Genomic DNA, 26,109 nt, shown 5'->3' with positions numbered 1-26,109 from the left:
CTCTGCCGGCATTCAGAAGTTGTTTTGTGGAATTTACTCGGCATTTAAATGTTCTTTTGATGAATTTGTCGGGGAGAAAGTGTTCTCCCCGTCCTATTCCTCCACCATCTTAGCTCCTCCTTGCTTGTAGACTTTTGGATGGCAGCCATTCTGACTGGTATGAAATGGTACCTCATTGTGGTTTTGATTTGCATTTCTCTGATAATGAGTGATGTTGAGCATCTTTTCATGTGTTTGTTAGCCATCTGTATGTCTTCTTTGGAGAAATGTCTATTTAGGTCTTTGGCCCATTTTTTGATTGGGTCGTTTATTTTTCTGGAATTGAGCTGCAGGAGTTGCTTGCATATTTTTGAGATTAATTCTTTGTCAGTTGCTTCATTTGCTATTATTTTCTCCCATTCTGAAGGCTGTCTATTCACCTTGCTTATAGTTTCCTTTGTTGTGCAGAAACTTTTAATTATAATTATGTTCCAAACAGTATCAGACTTTATTTTTTGGGGCTCCAAAATCACTGCAGATGGTGATTGCAGCCATGAAATTAAAAGGCACTTAATCCTTGGAAGGAAAGTTATGACCAACATGCTGCTGCTGCTAAGTCGCTTCACTTGTGTCTGACTCTGTGCGACCCCATAGACGGCAGCCCACCAGGCTCCACCATCCCTGGGATTGTCCAGGCAAGAACACTGGAGTGAGTTGCCATTTCCTTCTCCAATGCATGAAAGTGAAAAGTGAAAAGTGAAGTTGCTCAGTCATGTCCTACTCTTTGCGACCCCATGGACTGCAGCCTACCAGGCTCCTCCGTCTGTGGGATTTTCCAGGCAAGAGTACTGGAGTGGGTGGCCATTGCCTTCTCCATGACCAAACTAGGTAGCATATTAAAAAGCAGAGACATTACTTTGCCAACAAAGGTCCTTCTAGTCAAGGCTATGGTTTTTCCAGTAGTCATGTATGGATGTGAGAGTTGGACTGTGAAGAAAGCTGAGCGCCGAAGAATTGATGCTTTTGAACTGTGGTGTTGGAGAAGACTCTTAAGAGTCCATGGACTGCAAGGAGATCCAACCTGTCTATTCTGAAGGAGATCAGTCCTGAGTGTTCTTTGGAAGGACTGATGGTAAAGCTGAAACTCCAGTACTTTGGCCACCTCATGTGAAGAGTTGACTCATTGGAAAAGACTCTAATGCTGGGAGGGATTGGGGGCAGGAGGAAAAGGGGACAACAGAGGATGAGATGGCTGGATGGCATCACCGACTTGATGGACGTGGGTTTGGGTGAACTCCGGGAGTTGGTGATGGACAGGGTGGCCTGGTGTGCTGCAATTCATGGGGTCGCAGAGTCAGACACGACTGAGCAACTGAACTGTTTATTTCTGTTTATTTTTGCTTTTATTTCCAATATTCTGGGAGGTGGATCCTAGAGGACCCTGCTGTGATTTATGTCGGAGAGTGTTTTGCCTATGTTCTCCTCTAGGAATTTTACAGTTTCTGGTCTTACATTTAGATCTTTAATCCATTTTGAGTTTATTTTTGTGTGTGGTGTTAGAGAGTGTTCTAGTTTCATTCTTTTACAAGTGGTTGACCAGTTTTCCCAAACCACTTGTTAAAAAGATTGTCTTTTCTCCATTGTATATTCTTGCCTCCTTTGTCAAAGATAAGGTGTCCATATGTGTGTGGATTTATCTCTGGGCTTTCTGTTTTGTTCCATTGATCTATATTTCTGTCTTTGTGCCAGTACCATATTGTCTTGATGAATGTGGCTTTGTATTAGAGCCTGAAGTCAGGCAGGTTGATTCCTCCAGTTCCATTCTTCTTTCTCAAGATAGCTTTGGCTATTCGAGGTTTTTTATATTTCCATACAAATTGTGAAATTATTTGTTCTAGCTCTGTGAAAAATACCATTGGTAGCTTGATAGGAATGGCATTGAATCTATAAATTGCTTTGGGTAGTATACTCATTTTCACTATATTGATTCTTCTGATCCATGAACACGGTATATTTCTCCATCTATTAGTGTCCTCTTTGATTTCTTTCACCAGTGTTTTATAGTTTTCTATATTTAGGTCTTTAGTTTCTTTAGGTAGATATATTCCTAAGTATTTTATTCTTTTTGTTGCAATGGTGAATGGAATTGTTTCCTTAATTTCTCTTTATATTTTCTCAGTGTTAGTGTATAGGAATGCAAGGGATTTCTGTGTGTTGATTTTATATCCTGCAACTTTACTATATTCATTGATTAGCTCTAGTAATTTTCTGGTGGAGTCTTTAGGGTCTTCTATGTAGAGGATCATGTCATCTGCAAACAGTGAGAGTTTTACATCTTCTTTTCCAATTTGGATTCCTTTTATTTTTTTTCTGCTCTGATTGCTGTGGCCAAAACTTCCAAAACTATGTTGAATAGTAATGGTGAAAGTGGACACCCTTGTCTTGTTCCTGACTTTAGGGGAAATGGATCAATCAAAGAAGAAGATATAACAATTATAATTATATATGCACCCAATATAGGAGGACTGCAATATGTAAGACAAATGCTAACAAGTATGAAAGGGGAAATTAACAATAACACAATAATAGTGGGAGACTTTAATACCCCACTCACACCTATGGATAGATAAACTAAAAAGAATATTAACAAGGAAACACAAACTTTAAATTATACAATAGACCAGTTAGACCTAATTGATACCTATAGGACATTTCATCCAAAAACAATGAATTTCACCTTTTTCTCAAGCACACACGGAACCTTCTCTAGGATAGATCACATCCTGGGCCATAAAGCTAGCCTTGGTAAATTCAAAAAAATTGAAATCATTCCAAGCATCTTTTCTGAACACAATGCAGTAAGATTAGATCTCAATTACAGGAGAAAAACGATTAAAAATTCCAACATATGGAGGCTCATCAACACACTGCTGAATAACCAACCAATCACAGAAGAAATCAGAAATAAAAATATGCATAGAAACGAATGAAAATGAAAACACAACAACCCAAAACCTGTGGGACACTGTAAAAGCAGTCCTAAGGGGAAGGTTCATAGCAATGCAGGCGTACCTCAAGAAACAAGAAAAAAGTCAAATAAATAATCTAACTTTACACCTAAAGCAACTAGAAAAGGAAGAAATGAAGAACCCCAGGGTTAGTAGAAGGAAAGAAATCTTAAAAATTAGGGCAGAAGTAAATGCAAAAGAAACAAAAGAGACCATAGCAAAAATCAACAAAGCCAAAAGCTGGTTCTCTGAGGGGATAAATAAAATTGACAAACCATTAGCCAGACTCATCAAGAAACAAACGGAGAAAAATCACATCAATAAAATTAGAAGTGAAAATGGAGAGATCACAACAGACAACACAGAAATACGAAGGATCATAAGAGACTACTATCAGCAATTATATGGCAATAAAATGAACAACGTGGAAGAAATGGACAAATTCTTAGAAAAGTACAACTTTCCAAAACTGAACGAGGAAGAAATAGAAAATCTTAGACCCATCACAAGCACGGAAATTGGAACTGTAATCAGAAATCTTCCAGCAAACAAAAGCCCAGGACCAGACGGCTTCACAGCTGAATTCCATCAAAAATTTAGAGAAGAGCTAACACCTATCCTGCTCAAACTCTTCCAGAAAATTGCAGAGGAAGGTAAACTTCCAAACTCATTCTATGAGGCCACCATCACCCTAGTACCAAAACCTGACAAAGATGCCACAAAAAAAGAAAACTACAGGCCAATATCACTGATGAACATAGATGCAAAAATCCTTAACAAAATTCTAGCAATCAGAATCCAACAACACATTAAAAAGATCATACATCATGACCAATTGGGCTTTATCCCAGGGATGCAAGGATTCTTCAATATCTGCAAATCAATCAATGTAATACACCACATTAACAAATTGAAAAATAAAAGCCATATGATTATCTCAATAGATGCAAAGAAAGCCTTTGACAAAATTCAACATCCATTTATGATAAAAACTCTCCAGAAAGCAGGAATAGAAGGAACATACCTCAACATAATAAAAGCTATATATGACCAACCCACAGCAAACATTATCCTCAATGGTGAAAAATTGAAAGCATTTCCCCTAAAGTCAAGAACAAGACAAGGGTACCCACTGTCACATGTGGGTTTTATAATTGCTGTCCCAGTACGTATGAGTTGGTATCTTATTCCTGCTTTTAATTTGCATTTTCCTAATGATTAGTTATGCTGAGCACCTTTTAAAGTACCTCTTGGCTGTTTGTATGTCTTCTTTAAGAGAAAGTCTGTTTAGGTCCTTTGTCCACTTTTAATTGAGTTATTATTTAACTATTGAGTTCTATGAGTTCCTTGTATATTTTGGATACTAACCCCTTCTCAGATATGTGGGTTGCAAATGTTTTCTCCCCTTCTGTTGGTTGCCTTTTCATTTTGTTGATGGGTTTCCTTTGCTGAGCAGAAAATTTTTGGTTCTGTTGTAATCCCATTTGCTTACAATGAATAACACATGGCCTCAATCCCTATGGCACTTACAGTCTGTTCAAGAAATCTGTTCTAAAATAGTATTGCAAGCAACATGCACCAGAGTGAGAGAGTCAGAGTGGATTTCTTGTTATGTTTGCTGCTGCTGCTACTAAGTTGCTTCAGTCGTGTCTGACCCTGTGCGACCCCATGGACTGCAGCCCACCAGGCTTCTCTGTCCATGGGATTTTCCAGGCAAGAGTACTGGAGTGGGGTGCCATTGCCTTCTCCGTCTTGTTATGTTTAGTTTTCCTTAAAACTGTCGATCACTGTTAGATGGCATTTTAACCTATCTTATTGTTGTATTTTTAGGTATAAGAAAAGCACTACCTCCAACACCAGCGCCAGAAATAAAGAAAGTAAGGTGGTCTTTAACTTTTGGAAGTGATGAAAGAGATAGTTGCTCATTCATGTGTAACTTTTTGCGACCCATGGACTGTAGCTTGCTAGGCTCCACTATCCATGGGATTTTCCAGGCAAGAACACTGGAGTCAGTAGCTATGCCCTTCCCCAGGGGATCTTTCTGACCCAGGAATCGAATCCAGGTCTCCCACATTGCAGGTAGATTCTTTACTGTCTGAGCCACCAGGGAAGCCCCTAACTTTTTTAAGCGTGTGTTTACCAAGTGTGTTTTTGTTCAGTCCTGTGATATTGCCTCCTACATTTCTATCAGAAATGGATAGATTATGGCTTAACTTGATTTTTTTTTGGTGTCAAATAATATTTATTTAAATGTATCAGAAATTATCACTGGGGGCCCTATTATCATCTGGCATTCTGCCTATATTTTGGCTTTGAATATTATTCAAGCAATGGGGGACTTTAGAGGAATATTTCAGTCCTGAGACCACAGTATTATGACAAAGGGATGACTCTATTGATTTAATGATATACCTATGAATAGTGAAGTATGGTACAAAACATATACTTTGGACTTGGGAGGGACCCGATCCAGCTCGAATCTGATGTGGGTGACTTTAAGCCACTGTTTCCTTAGTTATAAAATGGAAATTATATACTCTTATGGAATTAGTACTAAGAATAAATGAGGATGCAAATGAACTTATTTGCAAAACAGAAACAGACTCACAGAGGAAGGAAATTTAGGGTTGCCCAAGGGGAAAGGCGGGGTATGGGGGTAAATTAGGCTTTTGAGATTAGCAGATAGGAACTATTATATATAAAGTAGATAAACAGCAAGGTCCTACTCTATAGCATAGGGAGCTGTATTCAGTATCCTATAATAAACCATAATGAAAACAGTATGAAAAAGAGTATATACTGAATCACTTCGCTGTATACCAGAAACGAATGCAGCATTGTAAGTTAACTATGTGCTATGCTGTGCTTAGTCCCTTAGTCATGTCCAGCTCTTTGCAACCCCATGGACTGTAGCCCACCAGGCTTCTCTGTCCATGGGGATTCACCAGGCAAGAATACTGGGGCGGGTAGCCTATCCCTTCTCCAGGGGAACTTCCTGACCCAAGAGTCGTACAGAGGTCTTCTGCATTGCAGGCAAATTCTTTACCAGCTGAGCTACCAGGGAAGCCCAACTATATATTTCAATTTAAAATTTAAAAAAAAAAAAAAGAATAAATGAGAAGATATATGCCAGCTATGTACTTAGAGTGTACCTTGCACATAGTAGGCATGAAGAAGTAGATTCCTTCAAGTGGGAGACCTGACGAAAGTAGGTCTTTTTCCCATTGTAGGCCATTAAATGGTGGATCTGCTTTTAGTCGTGATTTCTACTCACATTCTACCCTTGCCTCTCCCTGGTAAGTTAATCCTGACCCCGAGAAGAATCCTTCTGATATTTAAAGACAGTTTTTGCTCTTGTCCTGTATTCTGAAACCCATGAGAGGCCCAGTAGCATCAACATCCTCAAACTCATGGGCGGAGAGTCACCAGATTACTTTAGGTAGAGTTTATTCTGTGGCGGTATGCAGTGCTTAGTGTTTACTTTACACCCAGTTTCACATAGAAGACTAAACTTTCACATTTCCGTTTCTTAGCGAAGGCCTCCTCCACCAATTCCGCCTGAAGAAGAAAATGGTGAAGAAATAGTTGTAGCCATGTATGATTTCCAAGCGACAGAAGCACATGATCTCAGACTAGAGAGAGGCCAGGAGTATATCATATTGGAAAAGAATGATGTTCATTGGTGGAAAGCAAGAGATAAATATGGGTAGGTATTCCCTCCCTGTGGATGATACACAGTGGGTGACTGGGAGTTAAATACTGAGCGAGAAGATGATAATCTGTAACTGCTATGTAGTGAGACCAGTTCAACAGCCGTAAATGAAAATATACATTATTACCTTTTAGTAGCACAGTGTCTTCTTAGTAACTCAATAAATATAAATAGATCAACCACTTCTTTCCAGAAATTAGAATCCATTACACTGGTCTATTTCTCATCCATTGTATGTTTGAATTGGATTGTTTTGATCTTGGGGGAAATTACATTTTAGGTCTCTTTCTGTCCCCCTCCCCCTCAAAATAAATAAGTAATCTTAGATTGGTTGTAGAAAGAGAGAATGTGAGTGTGTGTCTGTCTATATGTATGTGTGTATGTGCCTATGTCTAAAATACATACATTCAAGAAGTTTAAAAACAAATGTTATTTATACTAAATAGGATTTAAAGAGAATAATCCTTTCAACCTTATTATTGGTAAATAATGGGTAAATATGATACGGCAGGGAGTGTATCTTAAGCTTCATTAGGAAAGCTCTATATCCTGTGCTTACCTCTGTAGTATAACCCTGTTTTTATTCTGAGTTCCTGTGAATAAGAAGAGGAGGGCTTTTTGTCCTGATTAGAGCATTCCCTTCATGCAAATCCACTTTCTTACCTCCTGCCCCACCTGCAGTTCCAGGGTCACTGCTGGAGAAGCAATGGAAGCCTCTGGATTGGGCAGGGCCCATGTCTGCTGCTCACTTCTTGGCAGTGGTACATCTCCTGAGTGCTGTGCATTAGTACCTTTATGGAAACCTGTTCATCTGTGTTTATAGGAAGGTCATCACTGCTTTTTTTTGCCAAACAAGATTTTTTTTTTAAATTATAGACATATCCAAAAGATATGTAATAGTTTAACGGAGCCTCTTGTCACTTGACTTCAGAAATTGGTCGGTCATAATTTTTAAATCTTCCCATTAAAACAACAAAAAAAATCTTCCCAACTGTTCTTTTTTTTTTTTTTTTTTTTTTTGAGTATTTAAAAGTAGATTCAAATCATCATGAAATTTCACCCCCAAGTCTAATTGCTTAAAGATGTTTAAACAACTGCTGTGTCATTAGCATGTGTGCGTGTGTTAGTTGCTCAGTCGTGTCTGACTTTTTGTGACCCCATGGGCTATAGCACACCGGGCTCTTCTGTCCATAGAATTCTCCAGGCAAGAATACTGGAGTGGGTAGCCACTGTCTTCTCCAAGGGATCTTCCCCACCCAGAGATGTACCTGGGTCTCCTGATTGCAGGCAGTTTCTTTACCGTCTGAGCCACCAGGGAACCCCAACATTATAATAGAATAATAATTTTAAAAATTCCTTGGTAGGCTTTCCCCCAGCATTTTCAGGACTAGAAGAAATAAAAGCCCAGATATCAAATATTTAAATATTTATAAGTCAGGCTGACAAATTAGTGAATAAGGTATAATTTATCCTGCAGCTTGACAAACATACCTCCAAAATGACAAGGAAAGCAAGGTCTGGCTTAGAGTTCCGTGCCAGAATGTGACAGCGCCCGGAGGGCTGGCCGTCTCAGGGTCTCGCCCTTCTCCCTTCCCTTCTGTCCCTGGTTCCGTCTCGCATGCACCATGTGCGTCTCCCAGCTACACATCCAAATTCTGTCCATTTGGTTGGCAAAAGCCACCTCCCAGCTTGGTCACTGCCTGGACCTGGGCTGGAGGAGTGCATGCAAGCAGCATCATTTGGTTTCCAGAGAATGAAACCCCTTGGAAAGGCCCCTGTAGGGCTTGGCAATGGGCAGCGAATTCTGAGGCCATAGTTTCAGATGATGGTCCAGCTGAGGAATGATGGACTTTAGCATTCCCTCGAAAGTGTGAGGTCAGAACAGGGGCCCTTCTGGCCCAGGTTTAAGGATAGTACCAACTCTGTAATTCTGGTTTTCCTTGATTAGCTCTAATCTGTATTTTTACAATTTACTCAAGATTAAAACAAGGTCCACACAATGCATTTTGCTGACACGTCTCATGTCTCTCTTTTATTCTACAACAATCCCTGTCCTTTTTCCCCCCGTTTTTGATTTATTGATAAAACCAGATCTTTTTCTCTATAGTGAGCCACAATCTAGACTAAGCTATTTGCTTCCACATGGTATTGTTGAATATGTATCTATGTCCCCTATATCTGGTGGTTCCACTTCTTACGATGCCAGGGTTACGCAGGTAAACACACTGGAGGTATGTTTGTCAACTTTATTCCTCCATCATAAAATTCTTCGTCAATGTTTCACTTAATGATTTTAGCATCCATTGATGATTATTGCTTAGATCTATTATTTCCTTCAGGATAGCAAAATGGAGATTTTTCTAATTCTGACGACCAAGTTTCCTCTGCTGATAACAGTGGTAACCAATACTTTTAAAAGTGTTATTATGGATACTTCTGGGATTCCCAGGTGGCTCAGAGGTAAAGAACCCACCTGCCAATCAATGCAGGAGACGTGGGTTCACTCCCTGGGTCAGGAAGATCCCCTGGAGAAGGAAATGGCAATCCATTTCCAAGTATTCTTGCCTGGGAAATCCCATGGAAAGAGGAGCCTGGTGGGCTCCATGCGGTTGCAAAGAGTCAGACATGACTGAGCGACTAAACAGAAGGAGAAGCATGGATAATTTCATATTTGGTTTTTTTCTATTGCTGTCATTATTCTTTTTGCTTGGATTGTCCCATCATGCGTCAATGGTAACTATTTTTGTTAGGGGTCCTTTTAGCCTTTCTTTCTCAGCTTCCTTGCTTTCTGAAGAAAATAAAAGAGCTCAGTTTCATTCTTGTGTTCTTCCTGGTCAAACCTGCAATTTGCCATTTCCCCATAGAGTTCTGGCTCCTTTTCATAGGAAATAATATTTAAAGACAACAGGTGGGGTACTAAGATTCTCTTGCTGCTGGATTGTCCTTGCTTCTAGGCCTTTCTCAGTGCACAGAGCCACATATATACACTCTTATGTGTGCATATATTATGGGTTGTTACCAGAGGCCTGGCGTGCTGCGATTCATGGGGTCGCAAAGACTGAGCAACTGAACTAAACCAGCAGTTCAAATTCAGAATTATAGTATTTTTACTCAACGTAGAAATTTTATACATATATCTCTTCTTCTGCTGAAATTCTTGGTTCCAGCCAAGATTCTACCTACTATGACTGCTCCTTAAATTTTAATGTGCACAGGAGTCATCTAGGGTAAAAATGCAAGGTCCCCTGGCCCCACACAGGCCTCCTCAGTTCATGTCTCTTGGGTGGGACCCAGGAATTTGTCGTTTACCGAGTGACCAGATGATGCTGATGCAGATGTTAGGGATTACTCTCTGAAAGCGTGCACTGCACAGACTGTCACGGTGTTGCAGGGGCAGTTGTTTTCATCCCACACTGCCACTTTCCTGAAGTAGTGGTTTCTTTAAAACATCCCCAGAAAGGGTGAATTCAAGAGAAGCACCATAGAACGTTAGGAAGGGCCCTGAACCAAGTCACAAGTTCAGAATTCACATTCTGACCCTGTTGCTGGCTAGTTCTGAGCCCTTGAAAAAGTCTCAATCTTCCTAAGCTTTGGTTTCCCCACCGAAAAGTGGGTACAAGAATGTCTGCCTACCTCAGAATTTTTGTAAGGATCCAATGAGGAAATCCTTTGTAAAGCATCAAATACTGTAGATACATTGACTTATTGAGGGTCAGCCAATCTTTCTTATAAGCTTTAGGCAATATTATACTTTAATTATTCCAGAAGGGCAGTAATTTTCCTCTTAATACTGTCAGTAAAATATTTTCAGTTTATCTAAAGTGTTTTTCTTATTTCTAGGAGTGAAGGATATATCCCAAGTAATTATGTGACAGGAAAGAAATCAAACAACTTAGATCAATATGAGTAAGTAAAAGATATTTTGTGAATGTGGAGAACCAGACATTGTTTTTCTTTTCCTAATTATGTAAGGGACCTGGGAGACTAATGGTTATCTTTCACTGTCTTTATAAGGTGATACCAACTTATTCTTAACTCAGTTGTATAAGATGGTAAATGATGCTGTAATTAGTGTATAATTAGTTTCTATTATACACTTCACCTGAACATACTATGTGTGAATCGAGTTACAGAAATGAATATAATTAAATTGATTTTAAACAAATCACAGCTTAACTGGCTTTGAAATACAGCTCATTGTTCATTCAAGAAATGAAAATACAGTTTCCTAGAGTTGCCTTTAAAAAGCATTTGATTGTTTATTTTTTCTAACTATAATAAGTGATTATTGTTTTAAAATTGTTTGAAAATATGAAAAATGTTAATAAGGAAAAAATTATAAATCAACTAGATCTGAACTCTGTCAACATTTGTATATTTTCTTTCAATCTTTTTACTGTTTTAAAAAAATAGAATCATGCTGTATATACTGTTTTATATCCTGTTTAATTCACTTAACAATATATTTCCTCATACCGTTGAATGTTCTTCAAAAGCATTTTCATAATTGTACTGTGTTTCATTCTTCAAATATTTACTGAGACCTTAGTATGTATCCTGCACTGTGTGAGATCTTAAGGAGTACAACCAGGCATATAACCACATGGATGTGCAGTAATTTATAAAATCATTTTCTTATTTGTGTGACATGAATGTTTTGGCATCTTTGCTATGTAAAAATACTGGGATACCTCTTTCTGCTTATTGTTTTAAACTAGATCTTTAAAAACCTACATACTGGGCTAAAGGCTAGTTTTGAACTTCTTAAGACTTCTAAAGCATGCTGTCAAATTACTTTTCAGAGAAAGCAAGTGGGCTGCTGTTCATACGCCCACTAGCAGTGTGTGGCCAGGTTTTAGTGAGAGGCTCAAATATACCAAACACTGTTTGTGGTCATTCTGAGGTGGTATTTTGATGCTTCATTCACTTCTTTAAAAACAACACCATCACCACCACCTCCAACACAAAGCTGTTTCCTCTGTCCATGTCACTTCCTATAATATGAGTGTACCTTAAAAGTCTAGAAAAGGATTAACAGATTCAAAAGTCGTAGTTCCCAGTGGTGTGACCCCTTCAAAGGTGTTTTAGAAGTAGGTGAGGGTATAAAAAAGATGTAACTAAAATAGTGTTTTTGCTCTGAAATAAGTTTTAGGAAAATAGAGCATATATTTAGAATTTGGGGAAGATGCTAAAGGTAGAAACTTGGACTTGATTTTAAAGGGATCTGGTAGAGAAGTGACTGATAATTGAGGAGGGAAGTGCTTGGAAACTAGATAATCCTTATCTGAATGTAAGAGCTACCCCCTATGACTCACGGGATTACACATAAGGGTTTTAGAAAGTTTATGGTGCATTGCCATGCATTTTTTGGGTGCCTGACTCCACCTCTGCATGACTAAGGGGACTTGCTGTGGGAGCCCCCTCAGCTGGCTTCTGCCCAAGGTTGGGGATACCACGTGGCAGGGTGCCAGTTCTGGCTGCATGAGAGATGAAAAACCTGTTCTCAGTGCTGACTCCTGCTATCTTTCCATGCCACGGTTGGTGTTGGATTTTGCTAAAGCCCATCTTGTAATACATCTCAAATATCTCCAGGGTTAAAAAACTTTTTGCCAGGTGCTGAACCAAGAGCAATAAGGAGTTCATGATCTGAGGCACAGTCAGCTCCTGGTCTTGTTTTTGCTGACTGTATAGAGCTTCTTCATCTTTGGCTGCAAAGAATATAATCAATCTGATTTTGGTGTTGGCCATCTGGTGATGTCCACATGTAGAGTCTTGTGTTGTTGGAAGAGGGTGTTTGCTATGACCAGTGCATTCTCTTGGCAAAACTCTATTAGCCTTTACCCTGCTTCATTCTGTACTGCAAGGCCAAATTTGCCTGTTACTCCAGGTGTTTCTTGACTTCCTACTTTTGCATTCCAGTCCCCTATGATGAAAAGGACATCTTTTTTGGGTGTTAGTTCCAGAAGGTCTTACAGGTCTTCATAGAACTATTCAACTTCAGCTTCTTCAGCGTTACTGGTCAGGGCATAGACTTGGATTACCGTGATATTGAATGGTTTACCTTGGAAACAAACAGACATCATTCTGTCATTTTTGAGATTGCAACCAAGTACTGCATTTCAGACTCTTTCGTTGACTGTGATGGCTACACCATTTCTTCTAAGGGATTTTTGCCCACAGTAGTAGTTATAATGGTCATCTGAGTTAAATTCACCCATTCCAGTCCATTTTAGTTCACTGATTCCTAAAATGTCAGTGTTCACTCTTGTCATCTCCTGTTTGACCACTTCCAATTTGCCTTGATTCATGGACCTAACATTCCAGGTTCCTATGCAATATTGCTCTTTACAGCATCAGACCTTGCTTCTATCACCAGTCTCATCCACAACTGGGTATTGTTTTTGCTTTGGCTCTGTCTCTTCATTCTTTGTGGAGTTATTTCTCCACTGATCTCCAGTAGCATATCGGGGGGGAGTTAATCTTTCAGTGTCCTGTCTTCTTGCCTTTTCATACTGTTCATGGGGTTCTCAAGGCAAGAATACTGAAATGGTTTTCCATTCCCTTCTCCAGTGGACCACATTTTGTCAGAACTCTCCACCAAGACCCATCCGTCTTGGGTGGCCCTATGCAGCATGGCTTAATATCACTGAGTTAGACAAGGCTGTGGTCCATGTGACTAGATTGGCTAGTTTCTGTGATTGTGGTTTTAGTCTGTCTGCCCTCTGATGCCCTCTGTCAGCTCCTACCACTGAAAAATGCTGGGCTGGATGAAGCACAAACTGGAATCAAGATTGCCGGGAGAAATATCAATCAATAACCTCAGATATGCAGATGACACCACCCTTATGGCAGAAAGTGAAGAAGAACTAAAGAGGCTCTTGATGACAGTGAAAGAGGAGAGTGAAAAAGTTGGCTTAAAGCTCAACATTCAGAAAACGAAGATTTATGGCATCTGGTCCCATCACTTCATGGGAAATAGATGGGGAAACAGTGGAAACAGTGAGAGATTTTATTTTGGGGGGCTCAAAAATTAAGCAGATGGTGACTGCAGCCATGAAATTAAAAGATGCTTGTTCCTTGGAAGGAAAGTTATAACCAACCTAGACAGCATATTGAAAAGCAGAGACATTACTTTGCCAAAAAAACGTCTATCTAGTCAAGGCTATGGTTTTTGCATTAGTCATGTATGGATGTGAGAGTTGGACTCTAAAGAAAGCTGAGCGCCGAAGAATTGATGCTTTTGAACTGTGGTGTTGGAGAAGACTCTTGAGAGTCCCTTGGACTGCAAGGAGATCCAACGAGTCCATTCTGGAGGAGATCAGTCCTGAGTGTTCATTGGAAGGACTGATGTTGATGCTGAAATTCCAATGCTTTGGCCACCTGGTGTGAAGAACTGACTCATTGGAAAAGATCCTGATGCTGGGAAAGATTGAAGGCAGGAGGAGAAGGGGATGACAGAGAATGAGATGGTTGGATGGCATCACCAACTCAATGGACATGAGTTGAATAAACTCTGGGAGTTGGTGATAGAACAGGGAGGCCTGGTGTGCTGTGGTCCATGGGGTCACGAAGAGTCGGACACAACTGAGTGAGTAAACTGAACTGAACTGAACTGAACTGAATCAAGAGCCCCTCTGCTGTTTGTTTGGGGGCAGGAGGAGGAGCCCTAGGCAATGGTTGTCCCCTGGGCTGGACTCAGGACTGCCAACCTACAGCTCCCGGGGTATCAGTACCCTGGTTCTCACCTCTACATCAGGTCCCAGTTGGGGGAGGACAGAACCAGCAGAAGTGCTGCAGGAAAGAAACTGGACTCATTATGGTGGTCAGGAATATATTCTTGATGGAAACACATTAAAGGAAGAAGGTGACAGGAATGCAAGGGCCCTTAGACGGGAAAAGTCCAGAACAAGACTTTGCATGGGTGATCCAGGAGGCAAGGACCAAATTGAGAACCGGCTAAGATTTATAGCTCATTGATTGGTTGTTTTCAATTCTTTTTTTGTTATTTTATACCTGTTGCCTCCTTTTTATAATTTACCCAGCCTACCCTCCCCAAGAAGCTTGGCTAGGATCTTTCCTTTCCAGAAAGGACTCAGTATCCCTAAATCAGCTTTTCCTCTCAATTCAGACACCACCATGAAGTCCTATCCATTTAAGTGTTTGAAGTGACTAGCCAATCTGAAACCCTCATTCCCATTAGGGTTTTGATATCTAAGAAGGGAATGACAAGTTACTTACAAATCCTGACGTTGTTTCTAGACATATATTGTACCTTCATCAAGGGGAACTAACTGATCTCCCTAGGTATTTGTGTACCAGGCTTGTGAGCGATGCGTGTGCTGGCGTCCTAGAGCTGTAACTCTCCTCACCGTGTGTGCTTCCTCACATTCCCACCCTCTGCATCGTTCTTTCCCATACGATGCGTTCAGCATCCTTTCCCTCTTGTCTGTCCCTCCGTGCCCGGTACCTCCGTGCCCATACCTTCTATGATAGGTATCATAGAAGAGACAAAGAGGCCACAAAGAACCGTTACGAAATACTCACCAAGAGCCACAGGTTGATTCCTCTTTTGATTTGCTCATCACTCCTTCCTGTTTTCCTTCCACTTTAGTGTCTGAGTTTCTATTCTAGGGAAAGAAAGCATCCTTTCTGGGGAACCTGCAAATGCCTTAAAAATGACTGCTTAGAACAGGATTTGTGCTGTGAATTCCTTTTCTTTCCTTATTTTCTTTATCCCTTCCTAGAAGCTTGAATCGGAGAAGGCAGTGGCGCCCCACTCCAGTACTCTTGCCTGGAAAATCCCATGGATGGAGGAGCCTGGTAGGCTGCAGTCCATGGGGTCGCTAAGAGTCAGACACGAATGAGCGACTTCACTTTCACTTTTCACTTTCATGCATTGGAGAAGGAAATGGCAACCCACTCCAGTGTTCTTGCCTGGAGAATCCCAGGGACAGGGGAGCCTGGTGGGCTGCCGTCTATGGGGTCGCACAGAGTTGAACACAACTGAAGTGACTTAGCAGCAGCAGCAGCAGGAGCTTGAATATACTAAGTGAGGAAAGGACCTCTTTTTTTTCCCCGAGTTTCTTATATCTAATTCCTCTTGAAAGCCACAGTCTAGTTTTACTGACTACTTGCATGTGAATGTGAGACTAATCTTCCATTGTTTACTCTTGCTGTGAGAATATGGGCTTGGATTTTCTGTGATTAGTTAAGAGAATATTTTTCAGTCTTTCAGATCCTGCTGGTTTATAATGCATAATGAGAGATCCAGTTACTGTTCTTAATTATTTCTTATGACTGTTTTTAAGAAGAGAAATATTTCCTCTATCAATGAGAAAGCTTTAGGGACAGAATCCAATCTGTTCTCCTTTTTTTTTTTTTTAATGTGAACCATTTTAAAAGTCTTTAGTAAATTCGTTAACAATGTTGTTTCTGCTATATGTTTCTTTTTTTTTTGGTTGCAAGGCACTTAGGATCTTAGCTCCTCAATCAGGGATCAAACCCACACCTCCTGCATTGAGAGGTGAAGTCTTAACCACTGGACAGCCAGGAAAGTCCCCTCCTCCTTTATTTCATTTCTCAATTACTTTCAGAAATTGATCAGAACTATAGCTTTGTTGAATGTGGTCCCAGTTCATAAAGTGGGACCCACAGAAATGAGATCTTAATACCCACAATTCTGAGGCCTGGTTAATCATTTCAGGTTCCAAATAAAATAAGTTACTGGCTTGTACTGAGATTATAATTTGTGTTTGGCTGCTACAACTGCTTAAAAGAATCTTGATGAGAAAAGATCTTGTATTTTTTTTCTTTGTGTTTTTCTCTTCCTCAGTCAGGGAAGGCCTTTGTATTTGCTTGTCTCACGGTGTTTGCTGGGCCAAAAGCAGGTGCTCATCCTCTTATAAAAGCCTGAAACAGTGACAAAAAATTCACATGTTTAGAGGGGCCAAGCTAAGTTTTGTAATATTGGAACCCTCAGGAAATATGACTGGTGGAGGGTTCTGCCCATGAAAGGCCATCTAAAACAAAACAGCAGAGAGCAAAAACCCAAGTGTAAAGCTGACAGTTTGAGGGACTTGTCTAGTGGTTCAGCGGTTAACATGCTTCCTACACGGGGCGGGGTGGTGGGGGTGGGGTGGTGGGCATGGATTCCTGGTCAGGAATTAAGATTCTACATGTCACACGGCCAGAAATATAAATAAACCTGACAATTTGAGTTCATCTTCTTCGGCCAACTTGCTTATAATCCCATGGAGAGATTGAGCTGTGGAAAGCAAGGGAAGGGGTGTACTTCTGAGCATGAAGTGGGAGATGGCAGTATCCATCTTTCCTTAGGAAAAATTTCCCAAGGGGTAAAAGGGGCGCTGATATGCAGGGGCTTAGCACAGAGTGGGGAGGGCAGGCGCCACTGCTTGGCCCTGGCGGAGTTCCTACAGCACACCTGAGGAGGCTCCCAGGGGTTAGGACTGTGCTAGAAGCAGCACGTCGGGAAGACCCAGGAGGCCTCTTCTGTTTTGCTCTGTTTCTTTCAACACTTGGGACCTTTGTGAAGTTCACTAGGGGAGTCTTCCTGATAAGCTGAGATGAAATCTACTGCCTGTTGGTGGGATGGAGGCTTAGGATTAGATTTAATTTGAATTAAAGACAATAATGTAGTGATATTTCCTGCATATTTGAGTCTGTGGGGTAAAATTCATTCTTGCTGTTATTATAATAGTGAAAAATAGGAATGATTTTTATGTTAACTAATAAAAAAGAGCTTAAATAAATTATGGCACATCCAGACTGTGAACTATATTGTTTTGCAAAGATGTGTGTGATACACTGTTAAGTGAAAAAATCCAGGTTCTGATACAGCAAGTATACTTTGATCAGCTTTAATAATGAAAATGAGAATGTTAGCATACATATGGGTCTTTATAAAAATATGGGTAGAAAAAGTCTGCAAGTATGTACATCCAAATGTTACTAGTGGTTTTCTATTTTATAGAGATCATGCATGATATCTTGTTCTTATTTATTGTTTGTCATTGGGGAGCAGTATTGCCTTGCTAATTCTAAAAAGAAAAAAGAACAATTAAAGTACCTGAGGTCTTAAACATATCTTTTTCTGTTCAGATGGTATTGCAGAAATATGAATAGGAGCAAAGCAGAGCAACTCCTTAGAAGTGAGGTAAGTGTTTGTACTTGTTTTGTGGGTTTGGTTCCAGCACAGAATCAATTGAAATTAATTCCCGATTAGAAATTCCACCTACCTCTGTGACCAAAGCCTAAAAAAATACCATGATGTACGTACAAATTAAAAAAAAAAAAAATTTAAAATTGAAGGCTGCCATATTTGTTTCCTGGGGCTACTGTAAACAAAGTACCACAAACTGAGTGCTGTACCAAAGTAGCACAAGCAGCAGTTTGTTGTTTCACGGATCTGAAGGTCAGAAACCTGAAATCCAGATGTCAGCAGGCTGGGCTCCTTTGGGGGCTGTGAGGGAGGGATCTGAATGAGGCCTCTCTCCCTTTCTCCCTGTGGTTCTTCCCTCTATGCATATCTGGCTCTGTGTCCAGATTTCCCTTTTATAAGGACTCCAGCCACATAGGATTAGGGCTCCCTGCCCCATGACCTCATTTCCACTTGATTGCCTCCATACATCTCCACAGAAGGTCACGTTCTGAAGCACCAGGGATCAGAACTCCAGTGTGTGTTTTTCAAGGGGGAAAGAAAGTCCCTGTTCTTCAGTCGCCCAGTCGTGTCTGACTCTTTGTGACTCCATGGACTGCAGCAGGCCAGGCTTCCCTGTCCTTCACCATCTCCAGGAGTTTGCTCAAACTCCTGTCAACAGATTTATGCTATACTATGCTATGCTAAGTCACTTCAGTCGTGTCCGACTCTGTGTGACCCCATAGATGGTAGCCTACCAGGCTTCCCCGTCCCTGGGATTCTCCAGGCAAGAACACTGGAGTGGGTTGCCATTTCCTTCTCCAATGCATGAAAGTGAAAAGTAAAGTGAAGTTGCTCAGTCGTGTCCGACTCTTAGCGACCCCATGGACTGCAGCCTACCAGGCTCCTCTGTCTATGGGATTTTCCAGGCAAGAGTACTGGAGTGGGGTGCCATTGCCTTCTCCGAACAGATTTATAACAATGGATAATAGCTATACATGGCCAACGTTTTCTTTACTGTTTCTTACTGATTTATCATTTGCTACCTTAATGTTAGTACTTATATGTATTTTTATTTTTTGCTTCAAGTTGTTTTAAAACAGTTTAACATCAATATTACATGCTATCTTTTATAAATGAAGTGTTAACACAGTATTTAGTTGCCTTTAGAAATGTGCCAAAATTCTTGCACTTTAGAAATAATTACAGTGGCAAGATGAAATCCAGTCTAGAGGAAGCTAAGTGGACTGAATAAGGAGACCCATCCAAGTCTAGCTGTTACTTTTCTAGTCTATTTTTGGCATCTGTAAGGCCGAAATGTTGTGTTAGAAGATGACCTCTACAGTTCTCTGCATTTATGACCTAGTTATTCTATTTAGTAATAGTTCTGTTAAACCTGTGCTTTCTCATTTTGTCTCCTGCTTATTATCCCTAGTTGAGGTTTGGTTGGGTGCTTATTTCTTATAGTTTATGTTAAGAGATCAGTACATTCATGCATGCTAAGTTGCTTCAGTTGTGTCAGACTCTTTGTGACCCTATGAACTGTAGCCTGCCAGGCTCCTCTGTCCATGGGATTCTCCAGGCAAGAAAACTGTAGTGGGTTGCCATTTCCTCCTCCAGGGGATCCTCCGGACCCAGGGACTGAACCCATGTCTTTTACATCTCCTGCATTGGCAGGCAGGTTCTTTGCCACCATTGGCACCTGGAAAGCCCATACTGGAAGAGAGCAATAGCAGGTGATTATGCTTGATTCAGAGATCAAATTGCCAACATCCACTGGATCATCGAAAAAGTAGAGAGTTCCAGAAAAACATCTACTTCTGCTTTATTGACTACGCCAAAGCCTTTGACAGTGTGGATCACAAAAAACTTGAACATTCTTTAAGAGATGGGAATACCAGACCACCTTACCTGCCTCCTGAGAAATCTGTATGCAGGTCAAAAAGCAACAGTTAGAACCAGACATGGAACAACAGACTGGTTCCAAATTGGGAAAGGAGTATGTCAAAGCTGTATATTGTCACCTTGCTTATTTAACTTATATGCAGAGTACATCATGCGAAATGCTGGGCTGGTTGAAGGACAAGCTGAAATCAAGATTACTGGGAGAAATATCAATAATCTCAGATATACAGAGGACGCCACCCTTATGGCAGATAGCAAAGAGGAACTAAAGAGCCTCTAGATGAAAGTGAAAGAGGAGAGTGAAAAAGTTGGCTTAAAGCTCAACATTCAGAAAACGAAGATCATGGCATCTAGTCCCATCACTTCATGGTAAATAGATGGAGAAACAATGGAAACAGTGACAGACTTTATTTTCTTGGGTTCCAAATCACTGCAGATGGTGACTGCAGCCATGAAATTAAAAGACGCTTGCTCCTTGTAAAAGATGCTTACTCCTTGGAAGGAAAGTTATGACCAACCTAGATAGCATGTTCAAAAGCAGAGACATTACTTTGCCAACAAAGGTTCATCTAGTCAAGGCTATGGTTTTTCCTGTGGTCATGTATGGATGTGAGAGTTGGACTGTGAAGAAGGCTGAGCGCCAAAGAATTGATGCTTTTGAACTGTGGTGTTGGAGAAGACTCTTGAGTTCCTTGGTTTGCAAGGAGATCAAACCAGTAGATCCTAAAGGAAATCAGTCCTGAATATTCATTGGAAGGACTGATGCTGAAGCTGAAACTCCAATACTTTGGCCACCTGATGCAAAGAACTGACTCATTGGAAAAGACCCTGATGCTGGGAAAGATTGAAGGCGGGAGGAGAAGGGGACGACAGAGCATGAGATGGTTGGATGGCATCGCTGACTCTATCTATTGACATGAGTTTGAGCAAGCTCCAGGAGTTGGTGACAGACAGGGAATTCTGGCGTGCTGCCGTCCATGCAGTTGCAGAGTCAGACACACCTGAGTGACTGAACTGAACTCAACTCATGCTTGATTCATATGACATGTCACCTCTCCTCCCATTCTGTGGGTGGCTCCACAGTGAAAGGCCGCTGTAGGGCAGTGGGTACCTAGAAGGCTTGAGGTCTAAATCCTGGCTCTGCTCTTTATTAGCCATTTGACCTGGGGTAAATTTCCAACCTTTCTGTGCTTCATTTCCTCACCTGTAAACAGGTAAGGGGATAATAGTAGTACGTACCTCAAAAGACTATTTTGAGGACTGAGTAGATCCACATATAATATATCAAAGCAGAGTAAGTTTTCAATAAGTATGTGCAGTGGCACCCCACTCCGGTACTTTTGCCTGGAAAATCCCATGGACGGAGGAGCCTGGTGGGCTGCAGTCCATGGAGTCGCTAGAGTTGGCCTGAGCGACTCTAGCGACTTCACTTTCACTTTTCACTTTCATGCCTCGGAGAAGGAAATGGCCACCCACTCCAATGTTCTTGCCTGGAGAATCCCAGGGACGGGGAAGCCTGGTGGGCTGCTGTCTATGGGGTCGCACACAGTCGAACACGACTGAAGCGACTTAGCAGCAGCAGCAGGGACTTCCTTGGTGGTCCAGTGGTTAAGACTCTCTTCTCCACTGCACTGGGCCCCTGTTTGATCCCTGGTTGGGAAACTGAGATCTCACATGCCACACAGTGCAGCCAAAAACAAAAGAAAATAAGCACACAGACAAACAAAATGTGTTTTACTAGAAAATCTTCCAGCAAAGATAAAGGAATAGTTCTGCTTCATAGAGTAAAATCATTTCCAGGAAATTTTGTGTAAGCAAATAATGTTAACTCATGGGAAACATAAATCAGGGGAAACAAAGTTTACTGACCAATAAATTATTATGATCATGGTCCCTAATGGTTCTTAGCAGATTTATTTTGGGGGCTTTATTTCATTCCATTGTCTTTCCTAGGAATAAGGAAAGACTGTTTTTATTTTCATCTGCTAGGCACACTTTCCAAGCGGATTCAGTGTTGGAGACTGACTGTGGTGCTATTGGTGGAGAGGTGTGTGAGGTTCCTGGCTTCTGTTTCTTGCTCTTAGGCTTAGAACTTGATGAGGATTTATCTCTTGACCATTCACTGTGTTTCTGCCTTTTGGTTTTCTCTGCTTAAGTTGCTTGTGCTTCCGTCTCTCCTTTTGTAAAGAGTGATATTTAACATAGATTTCTAGGGGAATTAAGGACTTTTTTAAGTGTTTCTATAAAGAGCACTGAGATGTTTATAGGAAAAATGCTATGTGGACAAAGATGATATAGAGTTAGGATTCACGACTTCTAGAAAATACAAAAAATGTATGAAATGAAACCCAGTTGTTAAGAAATGCCGTTTTCAGTAACTGTTTCCCCATATGTCCAGGAAGTAAAGGAATTGCAAAACTTGTCTGTCAGTTCTGGAAGGGCCCTGAGAGATTATCTTGTTGAAATGTCTCCTACTAGTGTGTGTTCCATGCATTGGAGAAGGAAATGGCAACCCACTCCAGTGTTCTTGCCTGGAGAATCCCAGGGACAGGGGAGCCTTGGTGGGCTGCCGTCTATGGGGTCGCACAGAGTTGGACATGACTGAAGCGACTTAGCAGCAGCAGCAGCGTGTGTGTGAAGAGTTACAGCTATGGGGAATTATGAGTGTGCTTTCTTTAACCAGTCCATGGGTCGCAACAGTCCACGGGTTGCAAAGAGTCGGACACGACTGAGCGACTTCACTTTCACTTTCACTTTCTTTAACTAATCTCACGGTCCAGTAATGTGAAGTGAAACATCACGTGGATGACTTACCTGTTGCTAAGTTGTGCTTCTCCAACCAGATTTTCTAGGCAGAGGATAATAATCATAAAATCATAAGACTGGGTTCTTGGATCTTCTGTATGGCATTGATATTGGATTGAAATAAAATTTTTCTTAACTTGGATTTTAGGATAAAGAAGGTGGTTTTATGGTAAGAGATTCCAGTCAACCAGGCATGTACACAGTTTCCCTTTATACAAAGTTTGGAGGGTAAGTAATCTCTCTGTCTTTTAATTCAGAATTTTTGAATGCAGTTCTTACATAGCTTGCATGGATTCCTGAAAAATAAGCTGCAATTCAGAATTTAAAAATCTGAACTTGATTTCTAAAGTCTATGTGCTGTGCTGTGCTGTGCTGTGCTGTGCTGTGCTTAGTCGCTCAGTCATGTCCAACTCTTTGTGTCCCCATGGACTGTAGCTTACCAGGTTCCTCTGTCCATGGGGATTCTCCAGGCAAGAAGACTGGGGTGGGTTGCCATGCCCTCCTCCAGGGGATCTTTCTGACCCAGGGATCGAACCAAGCTCTCCCGCACTGCAGGTGGATTCTTTACTGTCTGAGCCACCGGGGAAGCCCTAAATTCTATAACATTTTTGTATTCATATCTAGTAATTGTCCTCATCATTTTCTATATATGTATTTGTTGAGAATGGCTATAGAAACCTTGGGGCTTCCCAGCTGGTACAGTAAAGAATACAGCTGCCAATGCAAGAGACTCAGGTTTGATCTCTGAGTCTGGAAGATCCCCTGGAGTAGGAAATGACAACTCACTCCAGTATTCTTACCTGGAAAATTTCATGGACAGAGGAACCTGACTGGCTACAGTCTATGGGGTCACAAAGAGTCAGACACCACTGAGGGACTGAGCACACACACACATAGAAATCTTAGCAACATTCCACAGATAATTACTTTGTACTGTGCTAGTGGTAAGGCTACCACACTGAGTTGCTTCCAGTTGCTTGGTGGGGATTTCTTTCAGAGAAGCAAACAGGCAGTGCTGGTATATATGAGTGAGTGCTGGGCAGAGTGCCTGTGTGGCAGGGTAGTGGGGTACATAGCCCAGACACATCTGAGTTAGTCGTTAATACTACCTACTGACATCCAATCTGAGACCTGATGGGTGAGGCAGGTGGAGGTTGGAGGGAGGGGAACAAGTGTTTCTGACACAGGAAATTGCTGGACCCAGAAGTGAAGGAGCACTTGGCAAGCTGAGGAAAGTGTATTGTAACTAGATTGTAGAATGGGAGGGGTGGGGCAAGGGAGGAGAGAGGAACCTGAGAAGGAAATGTGAAGTCTGAGCTTTATCTTAACACCAGCAAGAGTTCTCTGAAAAGGACTTTTAGCAGATGACTCAAGAAGATCTGTGTTACAGAAAGATATCTAAAACAGAAGTTGTACATGTTTTATAAGTTCAGTTTATTCACTTTTAGAGGTCCTCTGAACATTTGTAACATCAATAATAGGGACAAAAAGCAGTAGCCAGCTAATTGCTATTTTAAGACTTTAAACTATTAGTAAAGAGTTGGTAGAAATTCTTTTTTACATTCTCATGCAAGAGATCAATGATGTTATCAGTGACCACTTTAAATCCCATCTGCTAATTTGAAAGGTGAAATTAAGAAGAACATGGGGAAAAATAAAATTTGTGTTGGAGACTAGATGGGGCTATATGTAGGGACCCTGGTAGAAAATATCTTACAAGTGAAGTTATGTTATTCCAACTTAGTTCTAACACATTTGGATTTTTGTTATAGCGAAGGTTCCTCAGGTTTCAGGCATTACCATATAAAGGAAACAATGACATCTCCAAAGAAGTATTATCTGGCAGAAAAACATGCTTTTGGTTCAATTCCTGAGATTATTGAATATCATAAGCACAATGCAGCAGGTAAGTAAGCTGTTAAAACCTATTTCAAATATGCTTAGAATAATTAGACATTGTGATGCGTTCTTCCTGGAGCAATTTTATATTGCAATTAGTTGTAGAATGTCATTGGTTGCATATTAAGGAAATGATATATACAAAGAAAAATCAGAAATAATGACTAAAGAAGTGCAGTCTTGACCTTTAAATGCAAGTTATTTTTGTTGTAGGTGGCAAAGGTTCACATTTCTGTGGTTTATACCCTTGGTGCTGACAAACACTCTTTGCTTGACCAAACTTTAGTCAGGGTCTGGAACCATCTCCTAGGTCCATCAGTATATTTTCTTATAAAATCCAATTTTAGCAATAACACTGCTATGTCAGTTTAACCAGAACCTCTTAACCTTGAGATCTGATACATATCTAAGCACCCTCAGTATCTGATTGAGTTCCTCATCTCCAGTCATCCCCTGCGTGATAGTCCGGCACCCTGGCTTATCTTCAGTGAGAATAATCTTGCTGCAAGATTCCTGATAGATGGGCTTAGCTAGAACCATCCCCACTCCTCCCTCCACTGGTGTTTCTTTTAGTAATTTTCCACCCACTGAACCCCACCCTTCTCCTTGGCTGTAAGCTTTCACTTACCCATGCTGTATTTGGAGTTGAGTCCATCTCTCTCCCCTATTCTAAAATCCCATTGCTGTGGTCCCTATACCTGTCACAATGGTGCTGATTGAAGCCTGCCGAACCATCTGTGACAGTGTCGTTGAATATTTTTTTTTTTCCTTTAACAGTACCAGACTAAAATTCAACATATGTCTGTGTCAGAGTTGTCACAGAAGCTACCAGATGAGCAGCTTGGGTTTAGGTCTATGTTAGAGGCTTCTAGAAACTAGAGTAATAGTGTCCCAGACAAGTTTCCCATCTTCCTGAATCTCTGCTACACTTGCCACTGAATGGGAATAAACCAAACACCAAAAACAAAACCAGAGACCACAGTTTTGCCCATTGAGGCTCCACAGGGTGAAACAGAGAGGTTTCTAGCTTTTGACTTCAAAGGTATAACTGAGTAGAGAGCCAAGCATCCAACCCAATTTATAGAAAATTAACTTTGGATATTTTATTGAAGGCTTTTGCCAAGAATGTTGCTATTTGTGACTCTCTTTTACTTTTCTCAGATAATGATAGAAACCGTTATTGAAATATAATTTATACACCCTAAAGTTCATCTGTGTGATATGTTCATAAATTAGTAATTTACAGAGTTGTGTCAACTGTCACGATAATCTAAGGTCATTTTTACTATCCCCCACAAGAAATCTTGAACCCATTAATCAGTTCAGTTCATTCAGTCGCTTGGTCGTGTCCGACTCTTTGCAACCCCATGAATCACAGCATGCCAGGCCTCCCTGTCCATCACCAACTCCGAGAGTTCACTCGGACTCATGTCCATCAAGTCAGTGATGCCATCCAACCATCTCATCCTCTGTCGTCCCCTTCTCCTCCTGCCCCCAATCCCTCCCAGCATCAGAGTCTTTTCCAATGAGTCAACTCTTCGCATGAGGTGGCCAAAGTACTGGGGTTTCAGCTTTAGCATTATTCCTTCCAAAGAACACCCAGACTGATCTCCTTTACAATGGACTGGTTGCATCTCCTTGCAGTC

At 41.0% G+C, this 26,109-nt stretch overlaps 1 protein-coding gene across 5 annotated transcripts in view; it reads left to right on the top strand.

Annotated features, from left to right (window-relative positions):
- Positions 1-26,109, top strand: part of TEC (tec protein tyrosine kinase) — a 168,348-nt gene that overhangs the window by 124,385 nt on the left and 17,854 nt on the right. For all 5 annotated transcript variants that reach the window (XM_061420094.1, XM_061420093.1, XM_061420095.1 and 2 more), the window contains 6 exons: positions 4,818-4,864; positions 6,521-6,693; positions 10,540-10,605; positions 17,818-17,872; positions 22,713-22,792; positions 24,337-24,470. In XM_061420094.1, the coding sequence (XP_061276078.1) occupies positions 4,818-4,864; positions 6,521-6,693; positions 10,540-10,605; positions 17,818-17,872; positions 22,713-22,792; positions 24,337-24,470 (555 nt within the window). The remainder of the gene's footprint in view (positions 1-4,817; positions 4,865-6,520; positions 6,694-10,539; positions 10,606-17,817; positions 17,873-22,712; positions 22,793-24,336; positions 24,471-26,109) is intronic.

This window comes from Bos javanicus, chromosome 6, assembly GCF_032452875.1.
Source record: "Bos javanicus breed banteng chromosome 6, ARS-OSU_banteng_1.0, whole genome shotgun sequence".
Classification (NCBI taxonomy): Eukaryota; Metazoa; Chordata; class Mammalia; order Artiodactyla; family Bovidae; genus Bos; species Bos javanicus.
The sequence above is the reverse complement of the archived record's forward strand: the minus strand, read 5'-3'. Positions and strand labels throughout refer to the sequence as shown.